The sequence below is a fragment of the Leptopilina heterotoma genome, unplaced genomic scaffold (assembly GCF_015476425.1).
Source record: "Leptopilina heterotoma isolate Lh14 unplaced genomic scaffold, ASM1547642v1 Lhet_19, whole genome shotgun sequence".
Classification (NCBI taxonomy): Eukaryota; Metazoa; Arthropoda; class Insecta; order Hymenoptera; family Figitidae; genus Leptopilina; species Leptopilina heterotoma.
In genome coordinates this window covers 1,100,983-1,118,521 of record NW_025110908.1, presented here as the reverse complement: position 1 = coordinate 1,118,521, position 17,539 = coordinate 1,100,983, and the positions used below count along the sequence as shown (strand labels likewise).

The 17,539-nt window shown below is 23.6% G+C and overlaps 2 protein-coding genes across 2 annotated transcripts in view; one reads left to right on the top strand and one right to left on the bottom strand.

Annotated features, from left to right (window-relative positions):
* LOC122500645 (UBA-like domain-containing protein 2) overlaps positions 1-2,108 on the bottom strand; it is a 34,613-nt gene extending 32,505 nt beyond the window's left edge. The window contains exon 1 of the mRNA XM_043609667.1: positions 1,738-2,108. Within this exon, the coding sequence (XP_043465602.1) occupies positions 1,738-1,845 (108 nt within the window). The 5' untranslated portion in view covers positions 1,846-2,108. The remainder of the gene's footprint in view (positions 1-1,737) is intronic.
* A 325-nt stretch (positions 2,109-2,433) lies between these two features.
* LOC122500639 (regulator of MON1-CCZ1 complex) lies at positions 2,434-10,440 on the top strand. Its single transcript, XM_043609660.1, has 11 exons — positions 2,434-2,670; positions 3,103-3,548; positions 5,725-5,899; positions 5,978-6,137; positions 6,446-6,551; positions 6,647-6,800; positions 7,045-7,108; positions 7,200-7,419; positions 9,427-9,590; positions 9,695-9,970; positions 10,034-10,440. The coding sequence occupies exons 2-11, from the start codon at positions 3,126-3,128 to the stop codon at positions 10,290-10,292; spliced, it is 2,001 nt and encodes a 666-aa protein (XP_043465595.1). The 5' UTR covers positions 2,434-2,670; positions 3,103-3,125; the 3' UTR covers positions 10,293-10,440.
* The last annotated feature ends 7,099 nt before the right edge of the window (positions 10,441-17,539 follow it).

The window sequence follows — 17,539 nt, the reverse complement described above, 5'->3', positions numbered from 1 at the left end:
AGTTCAATTTATCCGAGTCTGATTGCTAACGTCAGATATACGAGGATTAATGCAACATTTCAAGATTTTTTTCCATCTCACTACATTGTTAGTGGTAATTGTAAATAAGTGAAGAAGAATTCTGCAACATCCTTTAATACATAGTTATATGAAGACTTCAATGACTGCGAGCAATCAGCAGACTATACTATCGTATATAATTCGAACTTATAAACAATGAGCATGTGGCAGTTTCAACTTCTCCGTCTTGAATTTTAAAATGAGAGATAATATACAGTCAAGGAGAACAAAACTAAACTTTATGATTTCACACAACCGCGTACAAGTTCTGGAATCAAGGACATAAACTCTCAGGGGGCGGGGATCAAACCCTTTTACTCTCTCTCACACCCTGATCAATTGTTTTAATTATAACCTATCGATTCTAAATACCATTGACTGCAAAACTTTTCAAAAATAAATATCTCTGCAAAAACGTGAAAAAATAAACTTCAAGTAAACAATTGTAAAACTAATTTCTGATCTTATTGCAAATGTCAGTTTTCCTATACCGAAATTATTTATACAATGGAAGGAATGCTTTTCAAAATGCATTTTGAAAAGAAATTTTAATCAATAGTGTGTCACGTACAAATTTGCAAGTATAAAATTTCTTGCAAACTGCAACAACTTTATGATTCGTAAGTTCACATCGCACAGTCGGAATCCCCCACTTATTACATAATTCAATTGAATTGTACAATGTTTTATCGTATTCAAAGGTCAAACATTAATCATCGTGCTGCATATATTTTTGTTTACATTGCAGAAAATTTTTATTATCACCGCTTGGTGATATACATCTATCCTCTTTAAATTTAATTAACTTTAGTTTAAACGCCAGCATCAGTTGAACGATCATTATTTATCTTCCAAGACCGAGAAGTGTCAAAATGCAAAAACTAATCAATTTCCCATTAACGCTAATAATTACCTACTTGGAAAATTTATCAACAATAAATATTCACTAGTGAAAGTGATGGAAAACAAAATTTAATGAAAAAGAAAATTCAATGAAAGTGACAGTAAACAAATTTTAAAGAATAGAAAAAAAGTAAAAACCCTAAAAAATAAAATTTTTTTAATAAATTAATCCGAAACAATTGCAATCGAAAAAGAATTAACAGAGCTTTTTGTAAATACCACAAACACAAGGTCAATGCGCTATACAAAATAATGACACCTCAAGGAATCGAGTCTGTTGACAAACAAAACCGACTGAAATGCATTTCATGAATGAAACTTTTGTCAAATTTAGATCAATAAAAAATTTAAATTCAAATTTACAATTAAAAAGTAAAGAATTGAAGAAGAACATTTTACCGAACTCATATCAAGAATTCCGAACTATTCGACTGTTTGGAAACAATCTACTATTTTTATGAATGGAAGCTCGTAAACATGAGTATATCGTAGATCTTCCGTCATTGACGGAAAGCAATAAATATGGACGGAACCATGTTACCGCCCATGAAAATCTTTTCATCACAATTGACAGATGACTTAAACAAAGAAATCCAAGTGTTGTGCGCATTGTCATAATACTAAACAGTGGGAAAACATTGTCGAAAATGAGATGGAAGTTGCATTTGAACTGCCTTAAGCGGCCATTTTTCCTCGCTTTGTTTACACATAAAACGAGATTAAATAAACAACCATACTGTAGGGGATTTACTATTTATTCAAAGGGATTCTCACCTCAAATTGCCAATGAGCCGCCTGCAATAATTGTTTAGCTTGTTCTCGAGCACAGCCAGCAGCCAGCATGAATTGATTGATCATAACATGCTCCCGCAGGGCGTCCATTTTTTACGCACGGAACAAAAACACACACACCGCGTATAATAAAGCACACGTATATTTGTCTGTCGCCAAGAAAGCACACCTTTATTAGTCAAAAATCATAAACAGCACTCACAAATAAATGGTTTTTTTATTTTTTCACTCAAAGCAAAACACAGTTCGCGACTAGTGAAACGATGGCCGGCGATGAACTATGTTTTATTAACTCATCTCAGGGGACGAGACGAGCTCTGACGTCAGGAAGACAGAGGCTATTACTTTACGTGACTATCCTCCCTCTTGTTTAAGAGAAATCCACTTGACGAACATTTTCCCTAATAACAGGTATGTAAACTTGGTGTTCACTTTGGTTCACTTTGGTTTACTTCTTTCATAGCTTTCATTAAATGATTAAATCATTTTGATTTTTCAATATTTTATCAAAGTATTTTTTTCAGTTCACTTCTAATTGTTTTACTTTAAAAATTATCCCATTTTTAGAGAAATTTCTCCTGAATTGATAAATTGCAATGGTTGTGGTTCCCTGTGATTACGAATACTGTCATGGATATGTTTTGTTAATATAAATCGGTAATGCATGTATCTTTTTTATCGATTTGGTTATATAAATTTTCTAAATAAAAGTGTTATTTTCTTCCTTCTAGAGAGCGTAACCTATTGGATTTGCTATCACGTGATAATTATTTTGTTATCAAAAAGAATAAGTTGCGGGGGAAATGTTGTCTCTGTCTGGATGACACATCTCTGACAGTTGACAGTCAATAATGTCAACTTTTTATTATTGAACTAATTGGTAGATTTTTTTTAAGAAAAAAAAAATAATAGCAGGTAATTTTTACACTTATTTATTTCTAATAAAAGTAATTAAAATTTTATCGAAATTTGAAGCGGAGAAAACTTTATAACCTATAAATTCTATCAAATATGGGTTGAAAAACAGTTGTAATTTATTTTGTGCATTTTATGACAACTACTTTTTTAATTTCTCAGTAATCTTTTGTATTTTTTGATAGAATATTGTTTGTATAGACTAGAAAATGATTATTTTATCACAGTTAGAAAATTTTGTCATATGTTGTAAACTGACATAACCTATAACTGTCATTTTCGTCTTTGTTTCTTTCGTTTCTTTTTCCTTTTGCTTCGATGGCAAAATTTGGTAAAATAAATTAAAATGTAGATATTTTAATTAAATTGAATAATTATTATTATTATTGTTGTTGCTATTATTATTATTAATTTATTATGATTCTATTCTAGATTTCTGAAATAAATAATCAAAAATGGATACCGTGGAGCAAGAAGTTAATGACGATTATTATTTACAATTATCGTCTGATCCTATAAAATTCGAATCAGTGAGTTGTCTGACAAATGTCTTTTTTGACGATTCGAAACAACAAGTTTTTGCGATTCGATCTGGTGGTGTGACAGGGGTGCTAATTAAAGGGCCAGATGAGAATATAAGTTTTCGAATGGAGGACAAAGGTCCTATTATTTCTATAAAGTTTTCACCTGACATGAATATTTTGGCAATTCAACGAAGTACATCGTCCGTTGAATTTGTTAATTACTCACCTTCAGCAGTATTGGACGGCGTAGAATATTCGCAATCGTGCAAAAAGAATGCCTCTATTTTAGGATTCGTTTGGACTTATGGCAATGAAATTCTATTCGTTACCGATCATGGAGTAGAATTATTTCTTGTACGTAATAATCTTCCTTTTTTTTCTTTTGAATTAATTTCTATTTGTTATTTTCTATTATTATTATTAATAACTAGCAAATGTTACGGAACGTGATATTCAATTTATTATTATTATTATATGCAAATTGCAAAATTTTTTATTTTCAATAATTTCAGATTCAAACTTTAAAAAAATTCAATTATTAACTAATTTACTAATTAATTATTCTTGTTTATTAATTTAAAAAATTTTAATAAATTTCTTCACAAGAAATCAATTATTTTCATAAATAATAACATTCTTAGTGAGAATTCAATTTTATTTTTTAAATAGTAAAATTTTTTGCAAAAATTCAATTATTTTTAAACAAAATTTTAATAACATTTCACGAACGAATTCAATTATTTTCTAAAATTTTAATAAATCCTTCGAAACAATTCAATTATATTTATAAATAATATTAAAATTAGTATGTTTTTAGGACCTTAATTTTTGTCAAATACTGTTTTTTGATTGTGGCCTTGGGTCCAATAATATTAAATAAATTGCACGAAAGAATTCAATTTTTTTCTTAAATTTGTTATAAAGTCTGCAAAAATTCAATTATTTCAAAAAAAAAATTCACGAAACAATTCAATTTTATTTATAAATAGTAAAATTCTTTGCAAAAATTCAATTATTTTTAAATAAAATTTTAATAACATTTCACGAACGAATTAAATTATTTTCTAAAATTTAAATAAATTCTTCCGAAAAATTCAATTATATTTATAAATAGGTAAATGTTTGCACAAAAATTCAATTATTTTCAAAAAAATTTCACGAAAGAATTCAATTTTTTTCTTAAATTTGTTATAAAGTCTGCAAAAATTCAATTATTCCAAAAAAAAAATTCCCGAAACAATTCAATTTTATTTATAAATAGTAAAATTCTTTGCAAAAATTCAATTATTTTTAAATAAAATTTTAATAACATTTCACGAACGAATTAAATTATTTTCTAAAATTTAAATAAATTCTTCCGAAAAATTCAATTATATTTATAAATAGGTAAATGTTTGCACAAAAATTCAATTATTTTCAAAAAAATTTCACGAAAGAATTCAATTTTTTTCTTAAATTTGTTATAAAGTCTGCAAAAATTCAATTATTTCAAAAAAAAAATTCACGAAACAATTCAATTTTATTTATAAATAGTAAAATTCTTTGGAAAAATTCAATAAACAATTAATAAAATTCATAAAAGAATTCAATTTAAAAAAAAATTTTAATAATATTTTTCGAAAAAATTTAATTATTTTCTTAACTTTTAATAAATCCTTCGAAACAATTCAATTATATTTATAAATAATCAACAAACACGATTATTTTAAAAACTTGAAAAAATTGTTTATAAAACTCAATTATTTTCAAAAATTTTAATTAAAATTATTAAAGAAATTCCAATATTTAAAGAAAAAATTAAAAGAAATTCTTCAAAAAAATCTAATAAAAATTTTCAAAAATTTTACTAAAATTCTTCACGAGAATAATTACATTAATTTAGTATATCAATAAATTAATTTAAAAATTGAAAATGAGAAACAATTCTTAAAAAGTTGATAAATCCATTTTTCAAAAAAATTTAGATAAACACATATTCAAAATATTAAAATCCTTAGAAATCGATTTCTCACTTTTCAATTTAAGAAAAAAAATGTATTACCAAAGAATTTTCAATATAAAAAATCTTGGTCTAATCTTAATGATTTTTAATTTTAATTTTTTTTTATTAGAAAAAATTACCAAAACCTTTAAATTCCTTTATTACAATAGACTTTAATTAGAAACAGAGCGTTTTATAATAAATAATTTATTACAATTTTTCTACATTAAAGTTAATTTTAATGTTTATGTTTATGTCATTTGTTTAAATTTCTCGAAATGACAAAATTTGGATTTATCGGGTTTTGAAAACTTACTTCTTAAATAGGTATTTAAAAAGAAAAATGATTTAAAAAGTTAGGAAACAAAAAAGCAAACAACAAGTAACTTCAAACTGCGAACAGATTACCGGAATACAACGATTATTAATATTGTTGAAGATAGAAGATTTTTGTTGGTTTTAGTCGAAAATTGACTTTTGCTTGTTTTCTACTTGTTGTTTTTTATTTTATGTTCTTGAAATTTGTAGTAATCTTTTTCTAAAATTCAGGTTGTACCGGAAAAACGGTGTATAAAAACTCTTAAATCGTTGAGTTTATCTGTCCACTGGTTTGTATTCTGTCCGCGAAGTTATCTGGTTTTATTATCTTCGGGAAGCTCTGGCAATCAAATGCAGGCATTGCATATAACATCGGGAAATCTACAGAAGATAACAAAATTTGAAAGTAAGTTTTACAACTTTTAGTTTTTTTTTATTATTGACTACAACTCTCTGCGCACGTTTTGTAATAGGATCTTTTTAGTGGAAGCGGGAACAACAAAACCGGGAAAACTTGCAGTTTCTGAAAGAGATGTTGCTTTAGCTGTTTTATATGGAACACCTTGTATAATTGTCTTACGCCATCAACCGGGAATTAATCGTTCAGTTGGTTCGGCGTTTGTTTACGTGTATACGGTTCATAAGTGAGTCTTTGAATTTTTTCTAAATTTTGTTTTTAATTTTATTCTTAAATTTTGCTTTAAATTTTTTTAGATTTTTATTAGTCCCCTGATTGTCGACACTCATCATCGAATATTATTTTTGAGAAAATTTTTCTCTCATTCAGCTAAGGAAGTAAAAAAATTTTTAAGAATACTTTGGAAACATTTAGTGATATTTTTCGGTTTCGTGAAAAAAATATTTTTCGATGCTCAGCGTCGACGCAAATTTCAGGACCTTTTTTTGGTCGATTTGGATTTGATTTGTGAAATAATTATTTGAAATATTGCAGAATGGTGACTATAAAGAAAACTCATATTCTGAGGCTTGATATGAGTGGAAGGTTCGCTCTGAATGTTGTAGATAATTTAATTATTGTTCATCATCAAGCGTCAAAAGTAAGTGTGCATTTGCAATCCTATTTAAAGGATTTATGTAAATCAAGTTAGAAATCTAATGTGCTGATTTTGGAAAAACAATTCTATTTGAATAGACCTCGATGGTTTTCGATATTATGCTTACCTCAGTGGGAGTGAGCGATGGAGCTGTGATTCATCACACTGCTGTTGCAGTTCCGAAGCCAATTAAGCCTTATAGTTTAAAAGTGCCTGGTGCAACTGTACCTGTTATGCAACCCTGCCAATTATGTATCCTTTTAAACTATTCAAGACAAAATGGAATATTTTTTAGAAGAAAAAAATTACTTTCGATATTTTTAATATTCTAATAACAGAGTTTCTACTTAAATCCTTGAATTCTTCTGGATTTTTTTTTTATTTTCAAAACTATTCAATTACTATGAATTCTATAAGAAAATCTCGATTTCCTCTAATTTCTGTAAATAATTCTACTTAAAGTTATTATATATTTCCTTAATCAAAATCAATTTAGATTCTCCGAATTGGGTTGTATTTCAACCAAATATTGTAATTGATGTAAAATTAGGTTGTCTATGGTAATATTCTTGCATTTTTTAAACTTTCTTAATTCTCACTTTAGAGAGTATTTTTGTATCATATTATTAATCAACATTTTAATTCTTTTAGGTACATTGAATTGAGACTTGAATCATTCATAAAACTGATAACTGACAAAGTACTTCTTATAGATTTTCTTCTACAACGAAAAGATGCGAAGCAATTGTTGATTCAAGTTTTACAAAGTCTTATGACCCAAATGCCAAATACTCTAATTGACATGCCGATTATTTTCGATAAACTTAATACCGTCTATAGAAGTCATCTCGAAAATGAATTGCAGTGTCAGGTATGGATACTAATTACCGAAACTTAAAAAAATTTAATCTACAGTCGTCTTTCGACAATTAAACTAATTTCGATAAATTGAAGTTCATTTTTAGTCCCTAGAAAAATTTTTCATACAGAAAATATTTGATAATTAAAAACATCATTCGTTAATTTATCAAAAAATTCAACTTTTTTCGACTTATTTTCCAAAAATTGCAAAAAAAATGCCACATTTTTAGTATAAAATAAAACTTCTTTCGATTTTTATAATGAGAAAAGTATAAATAACAATATAGACAAATCTTTCAAAAACTATTTTTTAATAATTTTTCTAATTAAATTTTCGAAATATACAATTAAACAATTTTTGAGTAATTGAAATTTTGTAAAATTTAATTTAAAATAACTGATTTTTTTCTATAAGTATTTTATTATAATTGTTGAAAATCAACTTTTGGCGAAATTTAATTAAAAATTTTTATAATAATTGAATTGGCAAAAATTTTAATGAAAAATCTTCAAGTCTAAATTTATAGAAATAAAAATAAATGAAAATTAGCTTCTAAAAATTATACTAAAATATTTTTCGAAAAAAGTAGTTCTTAGAAATTTTTAATTCTAATATTTTAAAATTCAATTCTTTTCAATATTTTTAATTACATATCTCGGAATATTCAAATACATAAATAAATACAAAAAATAATACAAATATCATGTTTAAAATTTTTAATTAATATTCTTCAAAAAATTAATTAGTTTTTGTCTTAAGTTATACAAAAATTCTTTTAAGAAATTCAATTATTTTCGAAAAATTAGATTACAATATTTTTAAAAAAATTAATTCTTAGAATGATTTTATAAAATTTAAATTATTTATTAAAAATTTTACTAAATTTCAATTATCTTTAAAAGATTTTATCAAATTTCAATTATTTTTAAAAAGCTTTTATCAAATTTCAATTATTTTTTGTAAAGATTTTTTCAAATTTCAATTATTTTTTAAATATTTTACCAAATTTCTTTTATTTTTAAAAGATTTTATCAAATTTTAATTGTTTTAAACAGATTTTACCAAATTTAAATTATTTTTAACAGATTTTACCAAATTTAAATTATTTTAAACATTTTTTATCAAACTTCGATTATTTTTTTTAAAGATTTTATCAAATTTCAATTATTTTAAAAAGATTTTACAAAATTTTAATTATTTGGAAATGTTTTAATTGCATATAATTGAAAAACTATTATCTTTCAAAAATTATTTTCAAATATTTTATTAAAAAATTAATTTTTAGAATTTCTTTTATTATAATTTTTAGAAAATATTATATCTTAATTACTTTTATAAAAAAGAACAGTTACAGTTACAATTATTACAAAAAATTGAATTTTTTTATTTAAATAATTTAATTCTCGAAGAATTTTCGGAAATTTTTTAAAAATAATTGTTTTAGAGATGAAGTTTAGTTAAAAATTGTAGAAAATAATTAAGGTTTAGAAGAGTTATAGTTGTAGAAATTATTAAATCCCAAAAGATTGTAAATTGAAACTTTTTTAAATTTGTTTTCCTCGTGAAAAAATAAATAAGAAGTGTTTAAAAATTTATTTAACAAAATTATTCAAGTTTTGAATATTTTAAAATCAGGGAATATAGAAAATAAAATTTTTGTGATAACACTGAATTAAATGAACGACTTTTTCGACTTTTTTGTATTTTTAATCTACTAAAGCGACTGTTTTTTTCGCCTTAAAGTCGATCCGAGACCTGTTAGTTAGAAGCGTCTCTTGATAAATTGAATTTTAAGGCACATGAAAAAAAATCCAAATTATCGAATGTTTTTAGTATCAAAAATTTTTCTAGAGACTTAACGTCAAATTCAATTTACGGAAAGTTTAATTATCGAGAGATGACTCTTTGAAAAAGAATATTTTTAATCTTATGAAATTTGTTCGAAATTATTTTCTAGATGAATTCTAGTAAAGAATATTTTTAATCCTATGAAATTTGTTCGAAATTATTTTCTAGATGGGAACACCTTTACTGAGCAATACAAAAAATCAGAATGACGAGTCTGAAAATTTAAAGTATAAATTATTACTCGATCAAAGTGATATGTACAGTTTGTATGTATTTCCCGAAAATACGATAGAGCCAAAAATGATAATTTGGGTACTTCTTGAATATATAAGGTAATTAGAAAAATTGTAATAATTTTAATTTTCATTTCAATCTGCGCTCTACTATTTTGTATTGAAAGTTGAACAATCAAATGGAAACTATTGGTCGTTTACAGATCCTTGACAGAGCACGGTATTCCCGTACAGCACTATTTACATGAACTAGTTATAACTACTTTAGTTCAACGGAAAGCTTATTATCAACTTCATCAGTTGTTACAATACCACGTTGTTACTGATTCAAAGCCACTAGCTTGTTTATTACTTTCCCTTGAGAATTTATATCCAGCAGCGCATCAACTTGCATTAGACATGCTCAAACGCCTAGGAAATGCACATGAGGAAATAATTGAAGTCTTATTATCCAAAGGACATATTTTGCCCGCTCTGAGGTAAGAGACACTGATCAAATATTTATTCTATTAGAGAAAATTAATTTTTCTTTTACTTTCCAGATACGTTAGATCAGTGGGAATAATTGATCGAGTGTCGGCTAGAAAATTTCTCGAAGTTGCAAAAGCAAAAAATGAAAATCTCCTGTTTCATTCGGTCTTTGAATTTTTCGAGCAAAGAAACTTGAGATTACACAATACGACAGCATTTCAAAAAGGTGAACATTGTCAGGCGTATGTGCAACATTATAAACAATTATTTCACGAGGCAGAAAACAGTTCTATTTCTGACACTAATTCCAATATTTCCTCAACTTCATAAAATAAGACTGAAAAGGCTATTATTATATTTTTTAGTTGAAATATATTGATAATAATTTACTAAAAGAGAATAATGTACAGTTATATACAATGAAGAATTAATAATGATAAGTATTTAAATAAACTGAGGTCAGTATATTTAAAAAAGAAAAAAATGATATCCTTTATTTCAAAAACATCATTCAGGTGTATTCTGAATAATGATGGTACAATAATTACTCAGTTATTGGAATTCGGTGAAACGACATGTTCCAATTACGATTTGCAAAGAGTCGCTCAACCATTAGTATTCTAATGAAAATCGATAAGCATTCTTCATCCATCACTTGATTTCTGCGTCAAATTCTTCTTGATAATAAAAATATTATGACCAATGCTCTCCAACTGTCGTGATATTATCGATTTTTACATATAACAGGCCTCGGATCGAATGGTATGACTTTTACGACTATTTTCAAAAAATCCGCTTCTTTCGACTTATTTTCGAGAAACAGCGACTTATTCGACTTTTCTTCCAAATACTGCACGAAAATACCACTTAAAACATAATTTATTTCCATTTTTATATTCTGAAAGCAAACAGTAGTCAAATCTTTCAAAAATTGGTTTTCAGTAACTTTTTAAGATAATTAAATTTTTTAATATAAAATTCTTAAATAATTAAAATCTTGTAAAATTTTATTTAAAATAATATTGAATTTTGCTTCCTCATAGAGGAAGGATTGTATTTTTAAAGCAGTTTATTAAAATTTCTGAATATCAAATTTTGAAGAATTTGAATTACAAATTTTGAAAATAATTTAATTTTCAAAAGTTTCAATGAAACATCTTCAAGTGAAAATTTAAAAATGAAAATTAATAAAAATGATCTCTAATATAATTATATCAAAATATATTTAATGAAAATAATTTTTATAGACATTCTTCTTTGAAAACTTTTTTAATTCGATAATTTTCAATATTTTTAACTACAAATTTCTGAAAATTCTAATATCTATTCAAAAAATAATTGAATTAATTTGTAATTAAAAGTTACAATTTTTTAAATCTAGAATTTTTTTGAATTATTAAATTTTTTGAAAAACATAATCATCTTGAAAATTTCTAATTAAAAATTCTTCTGAAAAATTAAATACTTTCTTAAATTGTCCAACAATTATTTGAAGAATCATTTTTGTTATTTACTATTAATTTAATTAAATATAATTAAATTTTATTTTAATTATTATTTAAAAATGTAATTCAATTGTTTTGAAAAATTTCTTTCAATTTTTCATCAAATAATCCGGTTGGTTAAGAATTGTAATTAAACATTTAATTATTAAAATTTATTAAAATGTTTAGGAAATAATTAATATTTTTCAGATTTTTTTTACAATTTTTTTAAATAATTGAATTTATTCAAGAAATTTTATTAAAATATTAAAAATAATTAAATTCTTCCGATAAATACAATTAGTTTTTGACAATAATTGAATTCTTTTGAATCATTTCTTTAATTTTTTTTCGTTATAATCGACTTTTTAAAAAATTGTAGGTAATTAATACCTACATAATTTTATTATTAAAGTTTATTAAAATTTTATGAAAATAATTGAATAATTGTAAAAAATTTTATTAAAATGTTTAAAAAGAATTAAATTTCTGTGAAAAATTTTGTTATTTTTGAAAATAATTGAATTTTTTATAAGAATTTTATAAATATTGTTTTAAATAATTAATTTTTTTGAAATATAATAAATATTATGAAAAATTTTATTTTAAATAATTGCATTCTTGTGGAAAACTTTATTTGTCAAAATAATTGAATTTTTTGAATAATAAGTTTAAAATAGCATTAAAAATAATTGAAATTCTTCGATGAGTTTTATTATTCATAAAATTAATTGAATTCTTACGAAAATTTTTATAAAATTTCTTTTTAAATAATTGAATTCTATTGTGAAATTTTATTCAAATAGTAAACATTAAAAATAATTGAATTTTGACAAATTTTTGAAATTAATTCAATTCCTACGAAAAATTTTATTAAAACTATTTTTAAAAAAATTGAATAATTGCAAAGAATGTCATTAAAATTTTTGAAAATAATTTAATATACTCTGATGAAATTTAATTAAAAATGTGTTGAAAATAATACTTAAATTCTAATAAATAAATTGTAACAAAGGTTTTTTAAAATAATTGAATTCATTCAAAAAATTTTATTAAAATATTAAAAATAATTAAATTCTTAAAATGAATACAAGTTATTGAAAATAATTGAATTCTTTCAAGAAATTTTGTAAAAATTGTACTGAAAATAATTGAATTCTTTCAAACAATTTTAAAAAAAATTTTTGAGAATAATTACATTTTTTTTAGAAAAATTTAATATTTAATTTAATTAATCATTAAAAATATTTTAATTTTTGTAAATAAATTTTTTAAAATACTTTTTAAGAATAAATGAGTTGTTATTGGGGAAATTTTAAGAAATTTATGTTAAATATAATTGAAAATTCCAGCGAAGAGTTTTATATTTTGAAAATAATTGAATGCTTCCGAAAAATTTTACTAAAATATTTGAAAATAATTAAATCCCTTCGAGAAATTCAAATTTAATTGGATTTTTGTAAAGAATTTTATTATAAAATTTTAGAAAATAATAAATAATTATAATTGATAGTTAATAAGTGAATTTTCAAAAATTTTAAATCTGAAATTACTCAAAATATCGCCTGTCTTAAGGGTGAATAGATAATGATTTAGAAAAAAAGAGAAATGAAGCCAAAATTAAAAGGTTTTTATAGTTTTTCATAAAACTACTCTACTTACATTATTGATCATAAAATTAACTATTTAAGATAAACTAAAGTACTATTTGAACTCAACAATAAAAAAATTACATTTTTTTCTAATTACTATTTAAAACAAAAGAACTCGAGAGACACATTTATTATAAAATGTTGATAAATATATAAAAACACTTGAAACCTTAGCTTCATAATAGTGTCCATTTAAAAGGTTTTTATTCACGTATTTTAATCACTTTTCGTCTTTCTCTTATTGTTTTAAACAATATTGTATAGCGCTTTAGTGACGCTTTTTGTTGACATTACGTTGAGAAGGTACAATAGGGCGGAAATTCATGTCACAGTAGCTTAATAACTTTTTCTTTAATACAGTTACAGAGGCGTATATAGTAAACAGATGAAATCTTTGCTGAATAAAGTCGCAAACAAAATACTTAAGTCCTAATAATAATTTTAACTATCAATTAAATATTAATTAATTAATTTTAGTATCGAAAAAAATCGAGATTACCAAAAGCTCGCTGAAAGAGAATAAATCATTTTTTTTAGAGAACTTGTTTCGAATAACAAGTTCCTTAAATATCCTAGTGTTATTCACAATAAGGATTTTTGTGTATTATAGAAGATACATTCAATAATAAAATTGGTCAAAGATTTTCGACATATTAGTCTCGATGTTTCTATTTTTTTTTTTGGTTTTATTTTACAGTTTAGAGATTGAAAATTTTGTCAGAAATATATTGTGTTTACGTCAGATAAAAATTTCTTAAAATTACATAAATCTGCTAGTTACAGACATCAGATATCTATAGTCAACTTTTTTCTAATTACATAGTAAAATTCGGATTTCTCAAAAACTGAGGGGATATTACAGTCAGATTACTTTCGAGTGATAATAATTATTTTTTTATACTGACGTGATAACATTTTTTTATTTACAAAATGATTTTTAATTTTATTAATTTCGGTAGAATATAATACAGTAATTAGGGGAAAAAAAATTATTACAACGACGGGATGGAAAGGATATTTTTTTTTAATTACAACGAGAATGTTGTTTTTCCTTGTTACATACGTGAATAAATAATACAGGTAAGCTTAAAATTAATCTAAAGATATGTTTTTATTAAGAGTTCGATTCTTGAATTTCTAGGTTATGTGCGAAGAAAAAAATGGAACTGAATGGTTTAAATGACGTGAAATTGGTAAAAAATCATTTTCGAACAGGTTTTTTTTTTCTAAATACAGACACTTTTTACAAAATCGGACAAATTATGTCTAATTTACCTAAATCCGAAAGATTTTTCTAATCTATGCAGAAATGCGGTTGCAAAACGGGAAAAACAACAGTAATGACAGGCGCAGGCGCAGTGCGGCAAAAAGTCTGTTACAGTCAGTTGCAAATAGAGGGCAGAAGCGAGCAGTGAGCATAAAGACCCAGCTGTCAAGATTCGCATTTCTACATGGATTAAAACAATCTTTTGGAGTTTTAGCAGGTAATTAAATTAAGAATATACGTGCTCACGGTTCGTAGTCACATCTTGTTAAAAGTATCTGAATTTAGAGAAAAGTTTGTTTAAAAATTGTTTACCAATGTTAACTGTAGATCGCACATAACCTAAAAGTTGAACCATTTTCTATTAAAACTTTGTTTTTGGGTATTATAAATATTTTTCTTAAAATAATACCTTTTTACAACATTTTTCGCAACGATTTTACTTCACGTTCTTCTTTTATGTAATCCAAAGTAATTAAGTTTTAACAATTTTCTTTTTATGTGAGTACAAAACAAATAATTGAACAAATATTGTCAATAATCAAAAGCGATGATATAGAAAACTTATTTATAATATTGAAACTTTTATTACAATTTTCTTTATTTGTTTGTTTGTTTATTTATTCATTTTTATGAATTCGATAACAAATATTTACCTTCTCTCATATTTGCGAGAAGAAAAATAATTTTTAATATTATTTTTTGTGTAAGAGTAAACTTGAAATAATTCTTTTTTAATTCATTTTTAAAAATGAATTTTTATTGTTTTTTTTTGTGTAAGAGTAAACTTGAAATAATTTTCTTTTTTGAAGAGAAAACAGTAGTAAAGATCGAGCCAGAAGAAATGTAGATTTTAAATTTCATCATTATATGAATGAGATCGCCTTTTGTATCTCGCGTAAAATATCAAAATATAAAACTTCATTCACGCATTACGTGTGCAAAAGTTCACGAGGTATTCCATTTAAGCGTATTTCGTGGTCATTATTTGCGAATAACCTTGAGAACTAATTCCACACCGCATTTTAGTAAAACTCTTCTATTGAGCTTTTTCCTTAATCTTTGTCCATTTTATTTCCTGATAATTAACATAAAATATTATTAATATATTAACAATAATTTATTATTTAATAATATATTAATAATATACTAATATGACATATATAGGTATATATGTGACGCTCCATGTAAATATACGTCCAAATTTTAGGTTATGTTTGTTAATTTAAAAGTAAAAAAATAAACAAAGAAAATTAACTCTCAGTGCAAACTGGAATGATACTTAAATCTTTATTACATCTTAAATATTCAAATAAGTACATTTTGTTTTAAAATATAAAAAAAGGTTATTAATCAAAGTAAAGGGATGATAAGAATAACCTAAAATTTTCTGTAACGTATTTTTTAAAAATATTTCTTAATTTTAATTCCTAAATAATTTATTTTCTTTTCGCCATGGAACGTCACATAAGACAATATCCTCAAAACAGGACGGTTATACATTATAATATTTAATACGCATTGCGTAAAAATTTCTAATTAATATTACATTTTCTATGAACTATAATTCTTATGTAATATATTATCATAGTAAACATGTTTATTCCACAACACTTGAACCGCTTTCGACAAAAACGAATAATAATAAGGGCCATAAAATTACTTTTGACTTACTTATGTACTTATAATGTATTTTTGACTCGCGAAATAGATTCTAACTAGTTTCTCGACAACGACCTGCAAAGGTGTAATCGATAAATTCATTTCGGTCAAGAGCTAAGGGTCTTTAAACTTTTGGTCAAATATTTAGCGACTATTCTTTGGAATTTTTCTTTTATAATAAAAACTAGATTAAGTTTTCTCTTTCTAGCCGGCTATTTACTTTTTTTTATATATATAATGATAAAATAACTTATGAAATGAATTTAAAACGGAATCAACCCAATTAAGTAAATATTATAGTCATTTAAGTGTTTAAATTTAAAATGAATGTTTTTATTATTTACATAAAATGCATTTTTCATAAAAAGATAAGAATTACTCATCATTTTGGAGTAAAATATTTTTTTCTTTCGACAACTTTGATATATATTCTCAATAAACTCCGATTATAAAAGACCTTCATATATATAATTATCTATAATATAATTATCTTTTGTACATCTTAATATTATATTTACTACAGTTTCATCACAAAAACGGGTGATAATTTTTTTAAAATTTTATTCATAATTTTTTAAATTTCGATTTCTTGGAGAAAACATTTTATTGAAATTTTTGCAATTCGAGGATTTATTTACTAAAACAAAAAGAGGCCCGGTATTCTATATTATACAGTTATTATTTTAATTATTATTATTTATTTATTCATAGTCCATACCTTTCGGTTTCGGACGAATATTTTAATTATTATTAATTATTACTATTATTTTAAGAAATAATACAATTCTTTTTAGAAATCCAATTATTTTCATAAATAATAAAATTAATTGAAGAATTTCAATTATTTTTAATGCAATATTTATCGAATTTCGCAAAAATGTAATAATTCTTAAAAATTTTATTAAAAAATGTTGAAAGAATTCAATTATTTAAAAATTTGTTGAGAAAATTTTTTATGAGAATTCAATTTTGAGAAAAATTCAATTAGGTATTCAATAAATTAATTATTTTTGTATTTAAATAATTGAATTTTCTTAAAATTTTCTAATAAAAATTGATTAAAAAATGTATTTTAGTTAAAATTTTATATTACAATTGAGTACTTATTAAAAACATTACATAGCATTAATTTTGGAAATAATTGAAGAAATTCAATTATTTTGAAAAGTAAACAAATTCTTCAATAAAAATTCAATTATTTTCAAAAATTTTAATAAAATTCTTGTCAAAATTTCAATTATTTTTATAAAACTTCTTCGAAATTCAATTATTTTTAAAAAATTTAGTAAAATTATTGACAATATTACAATTATTTTTAAATAATTTCATCAACTCATTGATTTTCAAGAATTCAATTATTTACAACTTTTTGTATAAATTTTTTCGTAAAAATTCAATTATTTTCATAAATAGTAATATTCTTTATATAGGAATTCAATTATTTATACAAATTTTAATAAAATTATGCGTAAAAATTCAATTATGTTTAAAATTTTTTTTAAATTCTCATATAAA

Excerpts from the sequence above, each read along its gene's own strand:
- LOC122500639 (XM_043609660.1), top strand. The coding sequence starts at position 3,126 with ATGGATACCGTGGAGCAAGAAGTTAATGACGATTATTATTTACAATTA. Across the intron at positions 3,549-5,724 it reads ATGGAGTAGAATTATTTCTT|GTTGTACCGGAAAAACGGTG; the intron begins GTACGTAATAAT and ends TCTAAAATTCAG. Across the intron at positions 6,552-6,646 it reads TTCATCATCAAGCGTCAAAA|ACCTCGATGGTTTTCGATAT; the intron begins GTAAGTGTGCAT and ends CTATTTGAATAG.